The sequence below is a fragment of the Enhydra lutris genome, unplaced genomic scaffold, assembly GCF_002288905.1.
Source record: "Enhydra lutris kenyoni isolate GAN:26980312 unplaced genomic scaffold, ASM228890v2 scaffoldscaffold12, whole genome shotgun sequence".
Classification (NCBI taxonomy): domain Eukaryota; kingdom Metazoa; phylum Chordata; class Mammalia; order Carnivora; family Mustelidae; genus Enhydra; species Enhydra lutris.
Window position 1 is genome coordinate 77,970,957 of NW_019154096.1, and position 25,733 is coordinate 77,996,689.

The 25,733-nt window shown below is 54.4% G+C and overlaps 1 protein-coding gene across 1 annotated transcript in view; it reads left to right on the forward strand.

The window, feature by feature from the left end:
* LOC111145245 (O-6-methylguanine-DNA methyltransferase) overlaps positions 1-25,733 on the forward strand; it is a 280,586-nt gene that overhangs the window by 48,364 nt on the left and 206,489 nt on the right. The window contains exon 2 of the mRNA XM_022500029.1: positions 11,884-12,020. Within this exon, the coding sequence (XP_022355737.1) occupies positions 11,896-12,020 (125 nt within the window). The 5' untranslated portion in view covers positions 11,884-11,895. The remainder of the gene's footprint in view (positions 1-11,883; positions 12,021-25,733) is intronic.

The following is a 25,733-nucleotide window of genomic DNA, read 5'->3' on the forward strand; positions in this document are numbered from 1 at the left end:
TGCCAGACGCCCAAGGGTGGCCCTGGGGGCCAGGCAGCACCCGTCAGACCACACGGTCAGGGGAGCTCTCTGTCCGGCTGTGAGATGCTCACCCGCGTCACTGAGGCTAATGGGCAGTTCTGGCGGGGGGCGGGGATTGAAATGAGTGAAGTGTGGTATTTTTCATCATTTGTCTTAGTAAATAATTCTCAGTGGATTGTTGTTGGTCACGACCGAAGGTCCGTGTGTCCAGACCTGACGGGCGTGGTCAGGCTCCTACGGCAGGCGCACCCGGCTGGCTAGCCCGCGCGGGGGACGGGGCGCCCTTCCCCCTGCAATCCGCGGCTCTCTTCGTGGGTTTGGTAATGTTAGGGTCCTCTAATCTGTTCCTTATAAAGAGTCGAGGAGCGCTGTTTGATTTTCAGGGATGAAGCTGCCATCCCCGTCAACTTTAAAACTCACACAAGGAGGTTTTGTGGTGATTCCTACTTGTCAGGACCCCAGCTATGATTGTGGGGCCGAATCTGTGCCCGACGTGCTCCTCAGAAGCCGGGGTTCCAGCGGCGTGGGTCCGGCTGCTGTGCTGGGTCTTATTCCCTCTGACAGACTGTCCCAGATTTCGGGCCACTGGTGCCCTGGGGGTGGTTGAGGTGTGTCCTGTGGCCAGGTCTCCATGCCAGCATGTGGGCCGGCGAGGAAGGCACCGGTGAGGGGGACGTGCCCTGGACCTCTGAGCCTCACCACCTGCGACACGTGGGAAGGCAGAGCGGGACAGGTGCTGCCCATCGCCCCGTGGGCTCCATCACAGGCGTGCCCGACCTCAGGCCTAAAGCCGCTTCCCTCCCTGCCTGCCCTCTGTGGGCCTCATGGGCCCCACAGCTCCTCCAGGCCCTGGTGCCTTCCATGGTGCAGCACTCAGACCGGCTCCTGCTCCCATGGCCCTGGGGCATTGGTTCCTGGAGCCTGGTGGCAGGATGGCGGCAGGGGATGAGGTGACCCTGTGATGTGTGGGTATCCCCGGCCCAGGGCTGGCTGTGGGTCCAGCTGGCGCTGCAGGTCCCTGCTGGCTGCTGACTGCCACGTGCCATGGTCAGGCCCCTCTCCACTTTGACTGTCGGAGGGTGTGTGCTGCTGAGCTCAGGATTCTTTATGCTTTTCCAGATTCTGCTCAAGTGTCTGTTGATGCAGATTTTTAAATTTGCCTTCTCAGTTGCAGGCTCCTTGTACTGGAGCTCGGGGCTTCATTCAGTTTTGTAAACCGGTTTCCTCTTACCTGTGGGCCGGCAGAGTGACACATTTGTTGTTAAAAAGTGGTTTTTCGAAAAATAAAATGAAAAGTGTTTTTCCCTTCACTAACTAGTCAAACAGTATTTTACTGAATTGCCGAAAAGAGAGTAGCACAGAGGGACCTGAACAAACAGAGCCTTAGAGCCGGGCTTCTCCCAGTTTTCCTCAAAGTCCGGCTCAGGGCAAGGGCAGGGGGCAGGGAGGGGCAGGGGGCATGGGCACGGAGCAGGGCAGGGGCAGGGCAGGGAGCAGGCACACAGATAGGGAGCTGGGAGTACAGGCATGGGCACGTCAGGGCAGGGTAGGGGCAGGGAGGGGGCACAGCCATGAGCAGCAACTCTTGGCTCCTGAGGGCCTTTGAGCCCAGCAAGTAGAAATGTATTTGAACTCTCCTCTTTACTTTAGCAAAATTGTGACTTTCCCGTTTTATCCTTGCATTGGTGTAGAACTGTTTTCCTCCACAAAATTAATTAGCTAGGACCATGTACCACATACAGAGTCGAGGCTGTGGTTTCATCTGTGCCGACCCAGCACCGTGTCTCCCAGTGTGCACGCTCAGAGGCCGGGATGCCCCCGTCATGGAGAGTCTGTGGTCTTGCGTCTCGTGTGCAGTGGCAAGTTTAGCAGGGGAGCTTTTTATGAAGCACTTTAGAGAAAGATCTGATAGTTACTAATAAACTTCCCAAAAGATCTTCCTGGGCCTTATTGTGGCATGCTCTGCCTTCCCACATGGTTTTTGGCCCAGCCCAGGGTAGTAGGAGTAGTTATCACTCGGAAATATCTTTCAGGAGTGCCAGAAGTTCTGGGAGATTTCCAGAGAAGTTTGTTAAGCTGTACACAAGTAAGTTTTGTGCCCTAGTCTGTGTGTGACCTGTTTCTTACACACACACACACAGGGCAGCTTGTGTTCTGTTCCCTAATTCCTATTTCAAACCCTTTTTCAGCTTCAGAATGGAAAAGTAGCTGCCTTCCTGCATCATGGTATTTAGTTTGATAATAGGAACAAAAACGAGGAATTTGGAAAGGAAAACCAAGTTCTAAGTGTAATTTTCAACTACTGGGTGTGCCTGGGTGGCTCAGTGGTTTGAGCCTCCGAGACTTGATTTTGGTTCAGGCCATGATCTCAATGTCGTGAGATCGAGCCTCCTGCCGGGTTCTGCCGTGGGCGTGGCGTCTGCTTGGGATTCCCTCTCTCCCCCTTCCCTCTGTGCCTCCCCATCACTCTTTCCCTCTCTAAATAAATAAAATGTAGACAGTGCCTGTTTTCATTTAGAAATGGTTGCTTTAAAGGCCAGTGAGCATGTTCCCTTAGACGCCCCTCTGTGTCTCTGCTCTGATGCGTAGGCCTCTTCCCGTGTGTGTTAGAATAGGCTGCCCCGAGTGCCTTCCTGAGCAGACTTGTGAATGCTGAGCCCCCCAGGAAGCCACACATGTGGGTGCAGGGCTGTGGACACCCCTTCTGCAGCCCGGCCCCCGCTCCCCAGGGCTCTGGTGCTTCTAGTCTCTTTACGACCAGAGCAGCATTCATCAGGAAGCCGCTCTGCCGGGCAGGGCCAGTGAGAGGAAGAAGAAAGGCCACTCCTCGGGTTCCCGCCAGGCCCCACGTCCTGGAAGTCTGTGTGTAAGTTCACAGCAGGAGCAGAACACGGGGTTGACGGGTTTCCTGTACAAGCAGTCTTTTCACTGGAGAGCCCGTCTTTGTGATTGTGGTGCAGAATGTCTCCTGCGTTCCCGTGTACAAGTAGCTGGGGTGGTAGAAATTTATTGATACGTAAAGAGAATCACGTCCGTGTCCGCAGCATAGCACAAGGCTTTGGGCTGATTTTTTAAATCAATAAACTTTAATTTTTAGAGCAGTGTTATGCAAAACTGAGCAGAAGGCACAGTTTCCAGATACTCCTGGCCCCCAGACTACTCAGCCTCCCCCAGTCAGCATGCCCTACCAGAGTGGGACATGTGTCCATAGTTTATGTTAGAGTGCTTTCTTGGTGTCATACTTTGTATGGGTTTGGATAAATATAGTAGTGTTCTGCAGAATGGTTTTGCTGCCCCCACAGACCTGCTGTGCTCTGCCTGTTCCTCCCTCCCACCCCCAGCCCCTGGCACCCGATCCTCTTACGGTCTCCACAGTTCTGCCTCTTCCAGAATGTCGCATAGCTGGAATCATATGGTATGCAGCCTTTTCATAGTGTCTGGACTCTTGGTTGCTTCTGGGTTTGCACAGTTAGGACTAAAACTGCTCTAAGCATCACGTCCAGGTTATCTTTTTGCATGACCTTTGGATCCGTTCTGAGTTCGACAGCAGATGGCAGGGCCAGAATTTTCTCTGGCAAAAAACATTTAACCTAACACAGCCTTTTTTTTTTTTTTTTAAAGATTTTATTCATTTATTTGACAGAGAGAGATCACAAGTAGGCAGAGAAGCAGGTAGAGAGACAAATGGGGAAGCAGGCTCCCCGCTGAGCAGAGAGCCCAATGTGGGGCTTGATCCCAGGACCCTGAGATCATGACCTGAGCTGAAGGCAGACACTTAACCCACTGAGCTACCCAGGTGCTCCTTAATGCAGCCCTTTTTGCAAGCCCTAGAACGTAATGAACGGAGCCCCAACTTGGCTGTCTTGTTGGATGCACCCCAGCAGGATGGCACTGGGGAGGCCCTTGTGGGCGGAGCAGGTGCCCTGGCGGGTCACAGCCGCTGACCTGGCCTTCTCTCCAGCACTCTCCCTTCTGCGTCTGCACTTGGCTGGGCTCCTTCTCATCCATTCCCTCCTCCTGTCCCACACGGTCAGCTTTGTTTTTGGGGGATAGGTGTGAAGTATTTTCTCTTTTCCAGGGTTTTGACACATCTGCTTTTTCTAATTAAAATATTTCCCCATGCCAGATCATCAGGTGGGCTGATCTTGAGTTCTGAGGACAGAAGGTGCTTCCCTCCTGCTTTTTCTTATTTTCTGTTCAGCAGGGAGATTACAGAACAGTTGTCATTTCATGGTGGCTTTGTTGGTGTCCCCAGGCAGCCACACATGGTCTCTCCCCTTTCCTAGGGCTTCCCCAGTGCACCTGCCTGGCTCCCACTTCACACCTGCATGGCACACCAAGGCCCCGGATGGGGATGCCCCATGAAGGCCTGGGGCCCGGCCTGCAGGCCAGGTGCCCACTCATGGGCAAAATGTTTGGGCCAGTGTTTAACAAAAGCAGATATCTCCTACTTGGTTTGCAAGCAGCGTGTGAGAAGGCAGGCGATTTTTTTCTTCTAGCACTTTCTCTGGCATTTTCCTCGCACAGCAGGGTCATACTGGAAGGGGTTCAAAGTGGAAGATGTGGGGCTGCAGGGATGGTTCTGGAAGTCAGTGTTTAGACCCACACAGCAGGCCTGGGAAACGACAAGAAAAGGAGAAAGAAGACAATTTCTGTCTCTGGATTTCTTGCATTGAGTACAGTGGAAACTCAGCCTGTGGCACCAACCGCTTAATTCAGAACATTAAACGCCATTCATGTTGAAAGGGGGATGAAACGAAATTCATTGCATTTTTTCAGAGGTCTCCAAATAGCCATGAAAAATCCATTTTTTTCTGCCACCAGTTAATGTCAGCGCTCTTGTGGCTTTAGGTGGATGCTCTGACCAGAGTACAGGGAGCTGGCCCAGGGCCCGGTGGCACTGCCAGGCTGCGGATCACAGGCCTCGTGAGAGTGGGGAGCCTGCTGTCTGGCCGTCCTGCAGCCTGAATGCGACCTGTGGCGTCCTGCCCATGCGGGCATGGCTGTCCAGACCAGGCTCCCAGGGAACTGCTCAAAGAACTGGCAGTGGGAGCCGCCGTCGGGTCCTGGGGTCTCATTGGGGTTTCCACGCTGTGCCCATAGGCCTGGTGGAGGGTGGCAGTGGCGCTCCCCACCCCCCTCCCACTCCAAGTCAGCCCTGCAGGCACCGGGCAGGATGTATATCCCGCAGGTTCAGCTGGCCCCTTCGGGAAGAAAGGCCTGAGCTTTCCTATTTCTACCACAGCCCTGTTGCACGCCATGAAAACCTGCTTAGGAGTAATAGATGGTCGGGGTTTTACACATTCCCCCCGCTCGCCTGGCTGGGAAGGCAGCTGGGCAGACTGTTATCTGGGGCAGAGTCTGTTACTCAGCCCGAGAGCCCGCGTGCTCATAAGCCTGCTGTGCGTGGATCGGCTTACAGTGCTGCAGGCGGTAAGCCCTTTCTCTACCCCGGGTGTCTTCAGGGTCCTTGGGGTTAGCCCTTGCCCTCCCGCTCCTGGCCTCTGCACTTGGTCCTCATGCGCCCAGAGCTGTCACAGCAGGCCCCTCTCAAACATGGGCCTCTCCCTCCTGGCCGCCCCCTTTGGGTCCGCAAATGCCTTGTGTTCCCTCTGGCACCAGGCCCTGCTATGGCAGACTTGCCATAGTCTGTCCCCACCCACGCCCCAAAATGCCTATTGTCTCTCATGTCAATGCCTCCTCTGGGGAGCCTTCCTTGACTCCTCAGGCCATCAGACCCCCAGCCATGGTTCTTGTTAATCCTGGAGTTCTCCTCCTGAGTCCCGACCGACTTCAGGCATAATGGCAGGATTTGTGTAATTAGCCCGTTTATTCCGCAGGTCTTTTCTGAGCACCTGCAGTGTTCTGGGCACTGTTCTAAGTGCCAGGAGTCCCTGGTGGATCAGTTAAGGTGCTCCAGCTGCGGGAAGACGGGAATTTCTCCAATCGCCAGCTTGCAACACGCAGGACTTTTTCTCGTGTGAGCAGGAGGGCGGCAGGGTGCTGTGGCTGCGGTGGTCTCGTGGCCTTTCCTTTGTGTCCCCACGTGGTTGCCGCAGCTCCAGGCAGTGCATCCGCTTTGTCCAGGAAGGAGGAAGGGGATGGAGATGGTGCCTGCCCCTTGTTTTATTACTTAAATCTCAGCGGACTTCTTACCCTCCAGCCAGAGTTGTCCTGTGGCACCTGCTACCGGCACGGGAGCTCACGTTCACTGAAGGCGACTTAGAGCAGACAGAGCCCGTCCGATGGCCCTTCCGTGCCTCCACACCCACCCCGGGGCCCTCCATGCCCCGCACGCCTCGGCCGCAGTCCCGCGGACGTCATCGGGCCTGCTCACGTCCTTGTGACGAGCCAGGTCTCTGCGGATGTCATTTTCTCCCAAAACCCTTTCCTGCTCACCTGTCCGCTTCCGGCCGCCCTCCCACTGACGTGGCCTCCCGCTGGTCCTGAGGGGCCCTGGGAGCCGCCTGGCCCCGGACCCGCTGCTGCGATCCTTGTCGCGCGGCCAGCCGGCGAGCATCTTCACCGGCCGCCTTCCTTTCTTGGCTCACGCGTCGGGGTCGGGCTCTGGGCCTTCCCTGGGCTGGAGCCCAGCGCTGGGCTGGTCTCTGGAGCGCGGGGCTGTCGCTGCGCGAGGGTGTCGCACTCACACGGCTCCTTTGTGCCACCGCGCTCCTGGCCGGCCCCGCGCGTGTCTGGCATTGTTGCCTTCCGGGCGGAACCTCCCACCAGCCCGTGTTGGGACGCGCAGGCTCCCCGACGCGTGTGCCGCTATTGAAGCGTCGTCTGGCTGCCCTGCGACACCCCACCCAGCCTGCAAGCCTCCTCCACCGTCCGCCAGGCTCCCTGGGACACGCAACACACCTGTGTGGGGACACACTTGCCTTTCTGCCTGGGGCTTCCCGGCCACACCCCTCCTGCCCCGCCAGATGGCCCAGCGCGTCCGGCCAGGGGACACGGTCCCCTTACAGCCCCCTTACAGCCCGGGGTGTGCTGATTCAGCTCCCTCGTACTTTCGCCCACGGAAGGACTCTGCGCCATCTGTCCTGCGTGTCTGTAGGAAAAGAAGGTGTGTGGGGGCTTCCGTGGCGTCTCACGTTCATGGCTGGCGGGCGTAATCGCGAACTTCGTTAAAACGGCTGCCTGCGGTACTTCGGCGAAGCCGCCGGCGGCGAGTCCGGCGATGAGCCGCACCAGCGCCGCTCCTGCTCCTGGGCTTGGGCACCGGCTGCGACAGCGAAAGACAGCCCAGCCGGGTCTCAGCCGGGACGCAGGCTGCGGGTACCAGGCCTTCGTCTCGGGAAAGGTGGTTCAGCGAACGTTCATGTTCAGGAAGCTGACGCGGAGTGTGATTTCAGTTCCGTCCACCAGTAGCGGAGCCTCCGGAGCGTACTGCCTTAGACCGCACCCGGCCCCATGACGGGCTGCTTGGGTGTGACCATGAGGGACAAAGGCCACTCACTCAGAACACAGAGTGCAACCCCCTAGTTACTCCAGTTTCGGACTGATGGCCCTCTCTTGGTTCTTGGTGTGATTTGGATAGAGCTTCCCCTGCTCTGTGAGAGACACAGGTGGCCTGTGGCCTCTTGTGGCCTGTGGTGGCCGTGCGCATCATCAGAACTGGTCCTCTCCGTGTTGAGGGTGGGCTGCCCTTCATGTGTGGGGTTAGACCAGGCAGACCAGAGACAGCACCACGTTGCTGGGCGCAGGGTGCTTGTTGGGGTTGGTACAGCTGTGGGCAGGCCCACCTTCAGAGTCCTTTCGTACGGTTCAGAGACGCAGGCCCTGGGGTGCATGGGCGTTACTGGGTTCAGAGCCCACCGTTGCAGCCTCCCCATGGCGTTCAAGGCCAGCAGTCTCTGAAGTCCAGCCAGCCCCTCCTGGCCGCTGGGGTGAGGCTTCGTAGCATGCCAGGCCCTCTTCCCTGAAGAACGCATGGGACCGAGCTCTCCAGAAACCGCCCCTCCATGTAGTAGAGGTGGGAGAGTCCCTCCATCACCTTCACTGCCTGCCCTGCCCCTCTCTCAGAGTCCCCTCTGCATATTCGGTCCTTGTAGTAGGGGTGAGAGCTGGCTGTGCCCTGTGTATGAGGGCCTTCCCCACAGGCGTGCTGGCCCAGTGGCCCATTCGCTCTCTTCCCAGTGCTCTGCGGTTAAGCCCACACAGCAGCCCAGGGAGGGTGGGGGCGTCAGTGCCATTACTGTTGTCTCACTGGTGAGAAAACAGAGTCCTGGGGAGGAGAGTGAACCACCAGTGCTCCATCCCCCGGGCTGGATGCCAGTCTGCGTCTGCAGCGGTGCTGGGTCCATGTACTAGGCCTTGAATCGGGGGCCAGTGACACAGGGGCCAGGCAGCAGGGAGCTGGTGGGGGCTGTGACATCCTGTTTCCAGGAGCAACAGTGGCAACAGTGCCAGCTGCATGTCTGCAGGCCCTGGCCGCCCCACAGATGTTTCCTGACGTTCCACTTTGGCTATGGTTGGACTGTGGCCAGTCTTGGTTCCTACGGTTTTCTGAGCCTGTTTCTCCAACCTTCCCAGAAGTTCTGTGAGTAACAGAACAGCCTTTCAGTAAATTGCTTTTGTGCTTAAATTAGTTGTTACCACTTTCTGATGCTTGTCATTAGGAGCTGTGCATGAGATGGGGTTCCAGGTGTGAAGCCTCAGCCAGGGCGCCTGAGCCCATATCAGTTGAGAAACAGCTTCTGAGCAGGGCCTAGGCAGGAGACACGGGTTCATGGTGAACGTATTTGTGAGAGCTAGGTTGCTGTGCAGGACTGCTCAGAGGTTTTAACACACTGTAGGTGTACAGGTATGTTTGCTGGGAGGGCTCAGTGCATCCAGGCTTCTCACTCCCCCTAGAACTTTTCTCCAAGTAGTCTTCTGGAACACACTTTGGGAAGTGCTGTGCCAGACCCTTGGCCTGGATGGTAGAAATGCTGGTCATCTGGCTCATGTATTTGGTAGAAAACTTCTCATGCATATGATGCATCTGTCTTGGTGGAACCTGGTCTCATGGTATCAGACTCCCTGCACCAGCATCTATCTGCCCACGGCTCAGGCTGATGGGAAATGTCCACGGACGCGGGGGTGGGTGGACAGCAGTTGATTCTGACTCCAAGGAATAAGCAAAGGGCCCCAGGGGGCTGGGAGAAGGGTTAACCATCTGCTTTTGAAGAATGGCAAGGATTTAATGCTATTGGGTGAGTTATTGTGGAAGGGAGCAGAGTACTCTGTGTGACAAAGGTCAAGAGCATATGGTTAAAATGTCGATGTGACAGGGATAACAGTAATCCCAAATCCGTCTGGGAAGCTGGGTCTAGATACACATTCCAGCTAACCCGCACGCCGACCCTGCAATTTAGGTATCCTTTATCCCACAGATGAACGCACTCGTGGCTCAGTTTAGGTGACTTTCACAAAATGACAGGCCATTGCTGGGAGGGCCACCATCTGCTTCCTACCTGTGCATGGCCAAGTGGAGGGGTGCCCTCAGGCACTGGGAATCCATGGAAGTTGGGGTGTTCAAGGAGTACGGTGTGTCAGAGTATCTGTGATGTCAGGTGACCATCACAATCCCCTGTCCACTTACTGGGACGTGGAGAGGAATCTGCTTCAGACTTCCATCAATACCCATAGAAAAGTGGATGTTTAACAGGGTGGCTCTGGAGCCTTGGCCTCAGGATGGAATCTTGGGGGTACTGTGTATATACTGTGTGGTTCAGGGAATGCTGCTTGACATCGTCAAAGGGTATAAATGCGCTTCTCTCCTGGCTGCTGGGAAGACAGCTGAGGGAGTCCGTATGTGGCATCAGAAGCATGTGGAAGGCCAGAGATGGGAACAGGGCCTGGGGGTGGGGGTAGTGAGTTGTGTGGAGGTTTTGCAGTGAAGTAGACACTGGGCTACATGGTGCGGCTCAACAGTCAGGGAAGGGATGTACAGCTGAGGCTCCACGGCATCAGGCCCAGAGTGGGGAGACTGAGCTGCCTGTTGGGGGGGGCAGCTGGCCTGGGGGCACTGAGCAGAAAGGGTCCAATAGCGTGGACCTTGAGGGGCTCAGCCGACCTGGTGTGCAGAGGGCCCGGGGCAAGTGCCCAGGGGGCCATATGTTCTCCATCACTGGAGCAAGAAGGTGACAACAGCCAGTGGGCTGTGTCCCAGTGAAACCTGATTTACAAAAGCACTAGAGGCTGGGTCTGGCCTGTGGGCTGCAATTTGCTGACCCTGATATAGCCCCTTCGTGTAATTGGCCATTGATTTGTTGTTCAGGGTGAGGGGAGGGGATGGCTGGGAAAGGCCCAGGTGTCCTGAGAGCCCGGAAGAAGGCCTTCCACGTGTGAGAGTTGATGAGGCCTTGGGATCTGAGCCGGGGTTGGCAATGATAAGAACCTGATGGGGTGCAGGTGTGCGAGGGGACAGGTGGGGTGAGGGGAAGGAGAGTCCTTAAGCTAAGTCCTGGGTGGCGTAGGGGCGCCCCTGGACCGCCCTGCCGCCCTCCGTAAAGCCGCGTGGAGGAGAGCATTCTGGCAGGGTTGCCATTGTGGGCAGATCGTGGGAGGTGCCTGCAGGACAGAGAGGCGGAGTCCGAAGGTGAGCAGCCCCGCCTACAGGTCAGGAGCAGTGGGCGGCTCCTGTGGCCAGGCCTCAGCTGTTCCAGTTCAGCGCGGGTGGCTGCAGGGGAGCGTGGAGCCCTGGGAAGTGCGGGCATGTAAGGTCACATGGCCAGGCGGGAGTGTCTCCCTCTGGGTCTTTCGCAGGATTAGGAAAGGAGTTGCAGGGAGAGGAGGAGATCTGAGGGCACCGACTGGCCCAGGTACTCGGCCCCCCCACCCCCCAACCCTCCCTTGGGTCCCCGTCCTCTTCCTTGCTCACACGTGGAGTGGTTTTTATCAAGTGTTGTATGCCTTCAGGCTTTTCGCCGTACCCGTTCGTTCTTTTCAGCCTTTGCTCTGTTGACCAAAATTAATACAAAATTAACAGGTAGGATACATCATAGGGTGGTTTTTATGTTGGTACATTTCTTTGAACATAAATTAGATACATAGTTGGCCCCTGAGTAATGTGGGATTAGGGGCACTGAGCTCCATATGTACCTGTTGACTCCTGAAAAACCTTATTAAAAGCATGTTGTTGACCTTACTGATAACAGCTGAACGGTAACACCTGTTTCATGTATTATTGGTATTATCCTGTGTTCTTACAAAAATCCAAGCTAGAGGACGTCTTCAGAAAATCGCAGGGCAGAGAACCACGTGTAAGTGAGCCCACAAGTGAGCCCACTCCGTTCACACCCACGCTGCTCAAGGGTCAGCTGTGCGCGTTCCACAGCCGTCGGGGTTCTTTCCGGCGCGCATGCGCCCCAGACGGCCTCTGCACAGGTGTCTGAAGCGCTCGGGCATCGTTTCTGCGCGCATGCGCCCTGACTTTCCGCTCGCGCGGGTGCCGCTCCGCGAGCGCTGCTTCCGCGCTCCGCTTCCGAATTCGCTTCGCGGTGCCTGGGTTTTAAACGCGCGGCCTTCAGAGTGTCTGACGGCTTCCGTCTCTGCCATGAGAAAGCCGGTAAGCGTTTTGTCCCGGCGAGCCTAGCTTCGTCCGGGGGACCCTCGGCGGGGGCTCCTGGCCGCGGGCCTCGGGGGAGGGGCGTGTCGGGAAGCGGGGGCGACCCGCCCGGTCGGCGGCTCCCGGCCGTCGCGGCGTTCTCTGCCCCCGCGTCCATTACAGAAATGACCTGCCGGGTGGTGCGGTCCCGGGAGTGGGGCAGACTCCGGAAGACGTTTCGTGTCCAGGAGCGGGCGCGCGTTGCCCTGGGAGGGGACCACGGATCCGACAGGACTGTCTCACTTGCTCGAACACCTTCCTCGTAGGTGCTCGGCGGCATGGACGAGGCCTGTGACGTGAGGTCCAGGGCGGTGGACAGCCCGCTGGGGAGGATCGAGATCGCGGGGTGTGAGCGGGGTCTGCACGAGGTCAGGCTGCGCGGCCGGAAGACCCCGGACGCCGGGTGAGTCCGCGGTGCGCGCCCCCCCCCCCCATGTGGCATTTGTTCAGAGCTGCGGAGACGCGGCGCTCCTGCTCGTCCACTGCGGGCCGCGGGCTCGGCGGCCCCGTGAGGGTCGCGGCCGTGCGTCCTTCCGCAGCATCGGTGCCGCTGCCCGGAGCCGTGGGCGTGCTGCGGGTCGCGGGGCCTCCCCGGCCGCCGCCAGTCCCGAAGGGCCTCCCTGGCCGTGGCCGTGGGTGTTGGCTGCCGTTCCGCGAATGTGGGCGTCTCTCTGGGAATCGTGGTGGCAGCGGGTGCTGGCCCAGCGCTGGTGCTTTTAGATCAGGCCCCTTCGCTGTTCACAGTCCGCCCGTTGAGTTCTGCTCCGCAGCCTGGAGCTGCGGACTCGGGAGCTACCCGGCCCGAGAGCCCAGGTCGAGGTCAGGCTGCCCGCGGGTGCGCAGCCGGGGAGCAAGGACGGGAAGAGCCCTCGAGCCTGATGTTCTCGCTCGCCCTTTCCAGCAGGACACAGGCTTCTCTTCTGACAGATCCGCGCTCTATTTCTCTTAATTGTAACAACATAAAAAATTTAAAGCGCTCCTTAATGTTTTGTTCTGAAATGTAACATTTCCTCCATTCATTGATTGTGAGTTGTTGTATTAAAATTGCAGTTCTCATTATTTCTGACAGAAGAGGGGAAAAAACCACCCAGTCCTGCTCAGTGTTTGTCTTAACTGGCTAATAAACACAATGCCATAGAACATTAGATAAAGAAAATACATAGAAACATAAAAATTGATTTTAATGGAGCCTTGTCAGAGACCGCCATAATGAACACAGGCGCAGTAATAAATACCCCGTTTCGCCTCCAGTGTCGAGATTTTTTCCTGTAGAGCTGCACGTTACAATCGATAGTATTTTTTTTTTTAGGCCAAAAAAACAGACCTTTGAACTATATGAATACACTCTTCACTTTTCTATGAAAACCATCTGGCCGTGGTGTTCAGAAAATCACAGACACCAAATAATTCGTGGGAAATGTCATTTTGCCTCTTACATATTCACTGGCACAATAAATCACAAATTTTGTTGAGCTTTTATGCTTTAAGGAAAAAAAAATCCCTTGAAGTGAATTTGGGGAAGAAAATAAAACCGAGACTTCTAGTTCAATGCCCATTATGAATGATGAGAAGAGAACAAAGATGAGGCTTAAGTTTGAGTTTCTGCTTTCTGAATCGGGATTAGGTGCAGCTGTGGAGCACCACCCCTCCTGGCTTCAGGAACACGCAGCCAGTCTCTCTCGTGAAGAGCCTGTAGACCATCTCCGGAGCCGGGCTCCCTCGGTGGCCTCCGGCTTTGCTGTGCATCTCCAGGCTGTGGTCCTCGTCCTGGTGCCCTGGGCCACCCTCTGGGGCACGAGCTGCTGTGCTCCCATTCCAGGCAGAGGAAGAGGAAAGGAGACCCCCACCTCCCTTTCGAGAAGGAGCCTCCAACCTCCTTCTCTCATGGGGCCATACCCAGCTGAGTGGCATGGGAGGTGATTACGTGTTGGCCAGAATTAGGGATTGTGTGTGTAGGGGAGAGGTGGGAAGTGGTTTTTAGGAGCAATCAGTCTGTTTTACACCTATGGCTAACTTTGGCAAGGGACATTTAAAAGATACAAAACGACAAAAATTCTGTATGAAAACAGAGAATTAACCATTCTCACCTTATCACTTGAAAAATTGAGGTGAACTTTACAAAGTGAACTTAAGGAAACTGTTCTGTGCATCTTGAGAACTGTACAGCCAAATAGTCCCCGACCTCGACCAGGACCTGGAGCAGTCTAAACCAGCCGTTCCCTCGTGCTCCCCGTCTGTCCCACATTCTCTTCGCATCCGCTCTTGTGATTCTGTCTTGGTCAGCTTTGTTCTTGAGCTGACCAAGAACCAATTTCGTTTCTGTAAACGAAATTTTATCATCTGCTCTTCTGTTTCAGATTCTCTTGCTTGACCATGTTTTAAGGGTCTCCCATGCTCGGTGTGTTACTGAGGAGCAGTTTAGGAATGCACCACAGTTCATCAGGTCCCTGTTGATGGACATTTGAATCCTCCAGATTGTGGCTACGGGGGTAAAACAAATTTTTGTTCCAGCCACTTTGGACACCTTTTCACTTCTCTGGAGTCCACTCCTAGATGCGGAATTGCGGGATTGCATGGCAAGTGCATGTTGAGCCTCGTGAAAAGCTGCCAGAACGCTTCCCAACATTGAACCACTCTGTGTTTAATTCCAATAGAAATGGAGTTTCAGCGGCTCTGCCTGCTCACCAGTACTTGGTGGTGGTAGTTTTAGAGTTTCAGCCATTCTAGTGGGCGTGAGATGTTCTCATTGTTCTAATCTGAGCCTTCCTCTGGACTTCCTCTCCCCACCTTCTTGACCAGTCCTGCGTTTTCCTTGCGTGGGCTCTGCATGCGTCTTCTGCCCGCGCTCATTCTGATTAGGAGTCCTCCTCACACTGTACTGTCCTGTGTATTTCACAGTTGGATGCTTGTTTTTGTTCTAATGTCCTCTTTTGATGGGAAGTTCCTAACTTTGAGGAAGTACAACTTAATGTTCTTAGCCTTTTTTTGTCTTTAAGATTTGCCTACTGTAACTTCACAAATATTTTCCTATAAATTCTTCTAAAATTTGATAATTCTGGCCTTTATGTTTAGATGTATGACCCATCACCTTGAATCCCCTTATTGTGAGGTATTTTTTCTCTAGAGTTTTCCTTTGTGGGAGGAAAAAAAAAATTCTCTCCACCGAATTCCCTTCGTACGTTTGTCAAAAATGTTGACTATACATGTGTGGGTCCTGTATGTCCTGATGTTGTGTGTAGTTCAAGTGACCTCCTCATCTGTTCTACACCAGAACCGTGGGCATTTGGTTGTGTAGCTTTATGATAAATCTTGAATTAAGGTAACAAGTCTTCCAATTTGGTTTTTTCCCCATAAAGATTGTTTTGGTTTCCATGTCTTTTAACTTTACATATTAAAGAATCAAGGTGTCCAGTACTGATTGGGATTTTGTTTGAGCATTCATTGACTCTGTACCGTTTTGGGGGAGGGATGATCACTTTAAAAACCTTCCAGTTTATGAATATGCTTTTTCTCCATTCAGTTTGTCTCTTTTTCAGGATTCTAATTTCCAGCATAGAGATCTTGTATATCTTTTATAATTTGATTCCCAAATATGTTGGTATTTTAACATAGTTTAAAATGATTTTTTAGTTGCTGCTGCTACAAAGCTGTTGGTTTTTGGTGTGTTGATCTTCTGTCCTCTTACTGAATTCTTAGTTGTAGGGATTATTTTACAGATTCCTTAGGACTTTTGCTATAAAAAATTGAGTCTGTGACTAAAGACAACTTCTCTTTGATCTTTATGCCTTTTCTTTTTGTCCTTGTGCTGGCTGAAACCCGGTGTGGGGAGTAAACACTGTGACAGTAGACCTCCTTCCCTTGTCCCAGTTATGGGGACGGCGGAGGGGGTTTCCATGGCAGGAGTCCATGTGCTGCCACCTCCGGGCCTCACAGGTGTCCTTTCTCAGACTATGAATACTTCCTTGATCTGTTGGATTTTGTCAAATGATTTTTATGCAAGTGTCACCATCATTTTTTTTTTCTTAAACATGGTCAGACTAGTCTTGAAAGATTGGACTACATACGTCACCTAATTCATGATATCTCCCACCCTCCCATCCCACCCCCCACAGTACTACCTTAAATTTATTTTGTTTAAGCCTTATGTGTTTACGTTCAGGATGGATGTCTGTAACTTTTTTGTGCTGTGTGTCTGGCTTTGGCACTCAGGTTCATGTCTCGGCATGATGTGAGTCTGGAAGAGCTCCCTTGCTGCGAAAGCATCAGGTGTGGGGCTAGTAGGACTTCTTCCTCAGGTCGTGGATGAACCCCTGTGATGCCCTCCACATTCCTCTTACAGAAAGACTTCTGATTCGAATTCCTTTTGTCTAGTAGAATTAGGTGCTGCCCTTCCCCACCCTGAGGGGAGCTCCCAGCGTGGCTTTCTGCAGGTAGAGCCCTGTGTGCCCCCTAGGCCGTGTTCTCCAGCTCTGCTGATGGACAGTGGCCAAAGGGATTATGAGATGAGCATCCTAATGGCTCTGGGATCCTGTTCTCCTCCTCCTTCTGGAGTGCTTGTGAGTACTGGGATCTTTATGTCCTAGAGACATGCTGCTCTGTTCAGTAGCTAAATTGGAAGTTGGCCACTGATGTCTGTCTGCAGTTACATCTCACTTAGACTTCTGTACCCGGTAGGATTCCTGTTGCCCACATCGTCTCCCGACCTGTTCATGTGGCTTCGCTCATGGATCATTGATTGTTTTTGTATAGGTTACGTTACTCACCTTTTCCTCCCTAGAAATATTTGAATGGAGGATATCTGTTTGGGAATTAGTACAATCTCAGCTTTATAACTTCTTGCCAGTATCAGGTTTCCATCAACAACCATCCTGTTCAAGAGTAATTGGCTTGCTTTTGCAAGAACTTGACCGATGTCTCCCCCATACCATCACTGTGTGCTACAAAGCTTTGACCCCACCATTCTCTGTAACGTCTAATGAGAGGTAGAAGAGACTTTTCTAATGTTATTTGGAGGCTTGCATGGCTTTCCATAAAGGGGATTCCATTGTTTTCCTGGAAGAAGGCCTGTCCAGCACTGCCGCACTCGTGCTGGCGGAGGGATGGTGAGAGGGCTTTGGTGGCAGGACGCTGGAGCTTCCCGGACCGTGGCCTTCACTGAGCGAAGGATCACTCCTGGGTTGTTGTTGGGGTTGTTTTCCCCCCATGTAAATCTTTTTAGAAAAAATGCAGGAATGTAATATTGAAGAAAGCTTATATAGTCCAACCAAACTGAGCAGTTGTAAAAATGTTTTGTATTTTGAGAACTTACCGCATGCAGGCTGTTCACTGCTTTCTAGCAGAAAGACTCCGCAGTGTTCCTGGCATCCTGCCCCCACCAGCTCTGTGTGCAGCCTGGGCGGGAGCCTGACCCTCCTCTGGGACGAGGGCCCACAGCTCTGGGGCGTGCGAATGTGACCGTGGGGTCTCTGTCTAGGAGGGGCATCCGCCCCACTGGGTGTTCTGTCCATTTTTGCTCCATTGAAAGTGTGCAGGTAGGCTGCCTCTGAGGCCTTCCTGAGGGGAGGTCGGACGCGTGACGTCCCCGGTGTGTCCTCCGTTCCAGCGGGTGGCGATCGGCTTCTGTGGGGACTCGTTGCTCTCGGGTTCATCGTGTCCGTGTTTTCAGTGATCCCGACTCCAGCCGGGGCTGCCATGCTCCCGCCCAGCGATCCCCTGCCGGGCTGCCCACTGCTCCTGGCTGGGGGAGCTCTGAGGCTCTGCACGTCCTGAGAACCTTTCTGGGAATTCCCTGCATCCATCCCTGACAGACTGGGAAGTCTCAGTGCAGACACAGGCGGCACCTTCTTATGGTCTTTCCCGGAGGAGGAGAGACTGTCCTCAGGAGAAGCACTGGGAGAGGGAGGTAAAAGGAACCTCCAGAAACACGCCGTAGGGTGCTGCCCGCGGCACACCCGGCTGTCCCCCTGCTCTTCGCGGGCCTGAACTCCGGTGTGTGTTGCGTGTGTTTGCGTGTGTGCTCCTTAAGGAGTCTCCTGAGTCCCATACACAGGGCTCTGTGAGGGGAGGGGGCACCTGCCAAGCTCTTTGGCTTCCGAGAAACCGTCTTTTTTAAAACGCAAGTCCTTGAATGCCCTGGGGAGTGTGGGCGGCCTCGTTTTTGCCTCCACGCAGCTGTCCAGCTGCAGATCTGAGCTGTGTCTGAGCTGAAGACACCCCCCCCCCCCCGAGTATCCTGCTTGGAGGGGAAGACGGTCCACGGTACACGGGGATGGAGTCCCCAGACGTGGGTTCTCGGTGGTGCACACCGAGGTGGTGGTCTTGTGTTCCAACTGATGGCTACAAAGACCAGACTGGAAGCCAGGGCCGTTCTTTTCATCTGCAATCCCTTGAAGAATTCTATCCTCCCCAGGGTCCCTGGGTCTGCTCCTGGGGCCTGCAGAGTTGTCTGGGCGGCACTGAGGCCACAGTTCTCGATGTCCATGAGGGAAATGCAGGCCACGGCTGTACCTTCCAATAAAGCCAGGGCATGGGAACGGCGCTGGAGTGACAGACTGTGATCCTTGCCGCCGGGCCTTTTGAGTTAACAACGTAGGTTCCCTTTGTGGCTTTGTGACCCTGCAGAGAACTGGGGGGATAAGAAGCTCCTTCTCTGAAGGCCTTGCAGCTGCCACACTGCGGATCAGACCGCACGACTACATGGACGTGGTGCCCCATTTTGTCGTGAACTTCTCTGGTTTCTGATCTAGAAAAGAGAAAAGCAGTGCATGGCTTCAGGAGTTTGGTCTGTTTCCCTCATTTCTGTGAGATCCTGTTTCACAGTTTTATTCTTCCCTGGCTCAGGGCAGAGGGCAGAGGCAGGCGGGCTGTTGGCAAGACATGAGCAAGTGTCACTGGGATTTAGAATCTTTGTTCTGGACCCGTCTAAGAGCCATGTAAGTTTTATCCCTGTCAATTTTTTTAAAGGGTTGCAGGGAGACAGAAGTGGCTGAAACTTGGATGCCTGCATCCATGGGTAAGAAGAGGCTGGCTCATTTAATTTTAAGCCCTCCAGGATCTTCTTGGAAGAAAAGAACCATTGAATGAGTTACAAATATGTGGGTTTGAAATACGAACCAAACTGTCACAGTGAAGTGTTTGCTTGGGAAACTTGTGACGTCTGGGCTGTAAGCACACGTGAGAGGAGAAGCAGTGAGTTGGCCGACTTCCGAGAAAGGTGGCAGGTTCACGCCGCCGCCATCTTCTGCTCTATAGAGCAGCTTCCGTTTCAGGGGCCTTGGGCTGCACCTCTGTTCTTGAAATGATGGCAGCTTTCCCAGAGAAGCCGCACTCTCGTCCCCGTTCTGCTGCCGTGGACGGCCTTCCCCTTTTTCCTGAGGACGGGTGGCTGGTGGTGCAGTGTGGCTCTAACTGGCCTCACCCTGGCATGCTGTCCAATGGAATTCGGTGCTGCTGGGCGAGGGTAGGGCCTGGAACACTGTAGCCTGTGCTGGGGTTTGCTTGAACTGTAATGGGGAGATCATCTCGGACTCCAGTCCTTGGGCTCTCCCAGACCGAGCGGCAGCTCTCATCTGAAGGAGGGGCCCACCCCAGGGTTCAGAGGGTCGGAACAGTGCTCGTGTGTAGTCCCACCCAGGATCTGTGGTCTGATAGGGGCATTTCTGATGGAATGGGCCGGGTCAGTGGTGTCCATGTTCCACGACCCTCTGCCACGGTCTCTGCTGTGGATGGACAGGCCTGGACACAGCGGGCCCCTTCTGAGTCTGGCTTGTCTCACTCTTACCCTGAGTCATTAGTCCAGCTTGTGGACCTCCTTGCTGACCTCTCAGTCCACAGCCATCCCCTTTTCCTGCTGCTGGTTAGCTGTGGCCTAGAAAAGCCATTCAGAGGCCTGTTCAGATGGGAGGAAGGAGGTCCAGTAAGGTCCAAGGAGAAGAACACGGGGGTTTATGACCATGTTCTAGCCTCTCGACGGCCACTTGCATGTGCCTGTGGAATCCTCTTCTAGTCCGAACACATTGGGACCCCAGGAGTGGCATTGGATGAGTGGGGACTTGGGACAGGCTGGGACCTGGTGAGCACACCTGCTGCTTTGGGCTGCAGGCAAGGTGGTCAGCCCTGGGCGCAGCTGTGGGAAGTAGTGGTGTAGGGTGTCAGGAGAGCACTCGGGACCACTCTCCAACCCCCCGCCCCCAACGTGACCCTGCACAGCCACGGCTGCGGGAGCTGCCTGCCTTTCCCTGGTGGCCCTCCTGCCCCTCTGCTGAATAGTAGAGACCCCAAGGCCTTTCCACTCAGGGTTAGTAATCCAGAACGGGGGCCTCTTGTAGAGACTGGAATGTTCTGCTTCCATTTGGAAATGCAGGCTCCACAGTTACTGTCGTGGGGATAGAACTACCATGGTCTGTCCAAACAAGTGTGCTCAGGAGGGTGAACGCTCCTGCAGCTGCCCCGAGGGGTGTGCCCACCGACCGGCCCAGAACGGCGGCCCTGCAGGAGCACAGCTAGCTGCGATTCGGCCCCCTTCCTTGCCCCAGCGTCCGCCTCCTGACTGCCCACCACTTTGTAAACACACGGCTGCAGGTAGCGAAGAACTTTGGCCTCTATTTCTCCTATTTTGCGTTTTGATTTTGATTTCCAGAATTTGTGTTGCTTGTATAGCTTTAGTATTTTCTGCTGTGTAAGCCATGTGCAACTAGTGAATAATTCTCAACTTTTGTTTTGAACGTGTTCATGCTATTGAAGCTGTAAACTCTCAAAATAGACTTGGTCAAATTTATTTCCTTTAAATTGTATCAGTAATTAGATCAGCTCCTTGATACTACTGTACAAGATAGTTCTTGCATTCTGATCACTTCAGAATTTAAATTGAGTTAAAGGTTAAATGAGTTTAATTTTTGAATTGAACTGAAGCATTGTCTTGTGTCAGATTCATCCAGAATTTTTATTTCCAGTTTCACTATTAAGTGATGGAAGTGGATCTTTTTCTGATAATCCTAAATTAATCGGTGTTCTTAAGTCACTCATTTGTTCACTCTTTCCCAAAATGTGGGTGTGCCTGTCGTGGCAGGACCCACGTGCATTGAGGACCGGCCCTGGGGCCATGCAGAAGCCAGTGGGACAGCCCAGCCTGTATGGAGCCCAAGCCCAGCACAGGAGACAAGACCAGCCTAGGGAGGCCGTGGCTGCAGTGCCGTGTCCCTCCACAGGGGCGGGTATGAGCATCTGAGGCTCTTGAAATGGTTAAGGGGTGATGTGGGCCTGAGCCCAGGGTGATGGCAGTATAGCTGAGTGGGACCGTGCAGGCTGGCACGTCATTTGGGGATCAAGCCGGTCAGGCCTGGCATCTGACCGGGTAGGGGGTAGAAGCATGGCGGAACACGAGCCTGGGGGCTGGAGGTCGTTGGGTGTTGTTGAAATTGCTCTGGGGCATCTCTCCCCTCTGTGGCAGACCCAGGTGGTGGGGGCACAAGTTTTCAGGCCATGAAATGCGCATGCCTTGGTGCCTTGGGCTTCTGAGGCCTACATGCCGCACTGGACTCCTCTCCAGCTTCGACGTGTGGAGAGGCCTGCTCACCTGGCTCGGGTCGCATCGGACGCAGAAATGGCTTCCGGCAGAAGTGAACCCAATAGTGGCTGTCCCATGTCTCTGTGATCCGTGGGGGTCTCCCAGCAGGGATAGAACCACCATGGAGTGGCCTTCATGCCAACTCTCCCACGTTCTAGATTAATCGTTGGAGGGAGAGGTGGGCAGGAGGAAGAGAGAGTTCGCCAGAGATGCGGTTCATCTCCTCGGAGAGCCCTGCGGCCCTCTTCTGTTGGGGGCATCTCTTCTGGCTCCTTGTCGACGGGGCCACGCTGTGGCGGCAGCTCCTCTTCCTCTGCAGAGTCCTTTCGTCCTGCTTATCCATTTCGTCCTGCTCACGTTCCACGTCCGTGCTGATGGCTCGGACCAGGTTTTCTCTAGTGTCACTGTTTGCCAAGAACCCTTGTCTGGGAGGCCTTTTCGTGCCATGTCTCTCTTTGGTCTTCTGTCTGATCCGCGTGTGTGCACTAGCAGGTCCTCTTTTAAATACCGGGGTGTGTGCGCTGGGAGATGCACCTGCAGGCACCTGGAGGACCACGGCCCCGGACTGGCGTTCAGCCTTTGCCGTTCACTGGCCGAGCGCACGTGCCTGGAGGGGATTAGAATGTTCTCCACGGTGATCATTCCTGCTGAAATCCATGTTACTCTTAAAGCTGCTCTTTCTGTGCCTTCTGGAAAGCTGGCCTCCTGGACATCATGGGTCAGCACAGGTGAGACGTAGACGTGTCTCCGCAGCTCCCGTCACATGACGCTGGGACTCGAGCGCTCAGCACTTGGGGGACTTGGAGCCGGCGGAGCAGGCGTTCGGCTCCCACACAGAGGTCCGCACCCGGGGCTGCCGTCGCGTGGGGCTGGCGCACAGCTGGGTGGAGTGCGGGAGGCAGGCCTCGTTCTGAGGTGGCGGAATCAGGCGCGGCCACTGGGCAAGGGGTTCCCCGGGGGAGACCGTCTGCCTTCGAGCCAATTCCCTGCTGGGTGTTTACAAAGGCAACAAGTGGGACACGAAGAAGTCTGCGGGTCCATCAGGATAGGAGAAAGCTGTGCGGCGGGCGGGTTTTCTTTACCCCGCTCGTGTCTGGAGCAGAGAACGGTCTGTGGACAGTGTGCTCGCGTGGGGCGCGTGCGTGTGTGCACCCGCGTACGCGTAAGTGCGTACTGGAGGCTCCTGTTCTGCTTTAACATGGCTTCCTCTCGAAGTGCCCCTAGACGTAGGGGGAGATTGCTCTTCTGAATTACAAGATACCTCAGGTCTCCTCCTGCAAATAGGTTTTTTTTCTTTCTTTCCTAAAAATCATCTGGAAAAGCACCTAGTTTCTGATCTTTATTTTACCCAGGTCAGGGCTGTGTTAGGAAGAGTGATTGTGTGAGTGAGCGCTGCTTTTATTAAAAAGAACTGGCCACTTATTTCCTTCAGAGTTCCCAGTGTGTTTAAATCTTCTCTAGGTAAACAACGTTTATTGAAAATAATATTTTGAGACTGACACCTTTCTCCCCACGAGCGGAGCTGGGAGCCTTCTCTTGTCTGCAGGTCCTGCCCACAGCAACTCCAGGTGGCTGTAGGGCATGTGTGGAGCTGGGGCTTGGACAGGTGGAGCTGGGACCAGAGAGAGGGGCCAGGCTCACCCCCAGCGACCTGCCCTTTCCTCTGCGTTTCGGGAGGTGATAGTGGGTAGACACGGGGTCCAGCCTTGACACCGTGCACTGATGGGGGAAGAGCCTGGACACCGTGCACTGATAGGGGAGGGACCTGGCACTGTGCGGTGTGACGGCATTACTTGCTTGGACCAGTTAAACCTCACGTGTGCAGGTAGTCTTGTGGGAATGTTCTACCACTCCTGCTCTGCCTGGTCAGAAAAACAGGGAAGCTAGGTGGGGCTTTTTTGCTCCTGTGCCTATCCTTTCTCCACTTGGCTCAGCAAGGTTCTGTATGTTGGCTTCCATCAGTTTGCATGTAGGCATAAAGTCCTTTTCAAGGAATTGAATAAATGCTATTTCCACCAAATAATAATAAAGGTTTCCCCAGGCAAATGGTTAGGATTCTGACGGATAGGCATTAATACATTCTGAATGTTTCTCTGTAGGTTACTCTGGGAATTTTCTAAACCCACAGATGGGCAGAACTCTAAGGGACTTTGGGCAGCATCTAGGCTACCCCTATTACTCTTCTAACCGAAATCCAGGAGTCAGATGCCATGCCTGGGCCACCGTGCTGCCTGGTGAGGGGACCACACCTGCTCTCGGGGGAGGACTTAGAGGCAGCCTGGCACCCAGCAGCCACTCTTCTTGGTGTGTGCTGTGCAAAGGAGCAAAGAACTTGTTTTGGAGCAGCTAGTATCTGGGAATGCCCTGCCCTTGGTGCTGGCAGTGGGATCCTGAGGTGCTCTCAGAGCTTTCTAAGGCTTTCGGGTCCCTCCTCCGGGTCTTGAGGGGGAGCTGCTGAGTGGTCGTAGCAATGCCAGGGCGGGAGGACAGCCACAGCGGGCAAATGCAGGGAGCAACGGGGCTGGTGAAGGGCTGGCCTGGGCACAGTCAGAGTGCTTGTGCGGGGCCACAGGGGTCCCCCCGAGAACACGCAGTGCTGCCAGGGGGCAGGGCAGCGGCAGAAGTGGTGTCTCCGTGCAGGTGCCATAGAAGGCTGTGTGGCCAAGTATGTTGCTCCCCCTTATATTTGCCAGAACGGTTCTGTTTTAAAAAAAAGAGGAAACTGTCGCTGGTTTACTTTTTATTAGGATTCCTTTATTAAATTGGCAAAACCTGTTGAAAAAATAAATGTGTGTTTATCATGTCAGCATGCGGACATCTGCGTGTCCTCTGGTTGCTGCTGGTGTCTCTCGCCCATCTCGTTCAGTTCTTCCCCAGCCCTCCTTCCCTCCATCAGCCCGGCTCCGGGGATCCCTTCGTGGGGTGCAAGGTTTTTACTACCCAACAGATGATAAGCTGTTGATCTAGCACTGTCCACTGTAGAGTGCTTTCTGGAGAGAAAGTGGATGACTTTATAGTTGTGTTTTTAGCCCTAATATCTGACGGCCAAAAAAGCATGTTCAGGATACCTGGAATTCCTGAATTTAAAATAGAAGCAATAACATCTTCTGAAGTGGGGGTCACCTTTTGCATTTATTATTATGAAACCATTTAAGTGACTTCAGCAGAAGACATGTTAACAGTTTTTTTCACTTTTTACTTTTTGACAAATGAGGTCTAAGGAAATTAGTTTGCTTGCATGAAAAGTTATGTGTTTGCAAACTTGAACCATTTTGCTGGTTAAGCAGTCTAGAGACGATAACTTTTTTGTCAAAGTATGACTTTGGTGTTGTGTTAAAAAGACTGACGGCCGCTGCCGGAAGCCCCTAGGAGAGGTCCGTTTTGAAGGACGGTTGCTCAGTTCAGCCTAAAGCGCTATGGGGATCGTTGGAATTGACAGAACTAAAATATGTATGATCTTCTTTTTAAAATCTATTTTCAGTTCATTTCCCTGACACGCAGCAGCAGAGGTATAAACTAGAGAGGAATTGTCATTTTGTCCAGATGTGAAGCAGGGCTGGGCAGGCGGGTGGTGTCAGCGGGCGGCTCGCCTCCGAGGACCGCGGAGTCACGGGCCCCAGCTGGGGAAGGGGAGGAAGTCCCCTTTCGTGCCTGTGTCGCCATCAGTGGGTTTTGACCCAGATGCACCCTTCTGGGGTGAAGGAGCCGGTGAAGTGCACCGTCTGACGCACCTTGGCGGCGTCTGGCTTGGGGGCGTGAGTGCGCTTGCGGCGCTCCCTCCGCTCCCGAGGGGCTTCCGGACCGGGACTCCGTGCGTCGGTCTCCTCCGACCCCAGGCCGGGCACATGCTGTTCTGCCTTCTGTCCTTGTAACCGCACACCGCTCAGGACCCAGAGCTTCCGCCCGGCCCAGAGCCACGTGTCTGGAGACCTTGTTCCCCCGATGCACGTCCAGTGAAGCTGCCTGGGCCGGGAGGGCAGGCGGGCTGCAGGGCTCCCCGGGCCATGGGGCGGGGGCTCCCCCTCGGGAGCAGGGGGGCTGCAGACCCAGCCTGGCCACGTTGTGCTGAGAAGGTGGGGGACTTTGAAGAAGTGTCAAGTTTTCTGCAACTGGGGGTACATACTGATTAAAAACAGGACTCCAGCCCACAGACACAGCCCGAATGAGGCAGAGAAATGAGGGTGTTGAAAGGGTGCTGGGTCAGCCATCCAGCACGTGTCCAGTCATGGTCCTCTGTGACGGCCCTGGACTCAGAGAAGGTGGAGGAGGCTTACAGGTACGGGCGGAAGGACGCATGAGGGCGGCGAGGCGGCACAGAGGGAAGGGGGGCCCCGGGCCCTGCTGCTGCTCCGAGAGTCGCCATGCTGGCAATTCGAGCACAAACCAGATCCACCTGGAACTTTTTGACTTTTGCACATTTTCCAGCACTGTATTGCACACAGACTTTAGACCTCTCTGAAGTTGTGAGGTACTCTGCCCTGGAACTGGTGCTTCTCTTTCCATCTTTAATGGGCTGACATTGGGTTCAGAGATCAAAAAACCAAAATACCA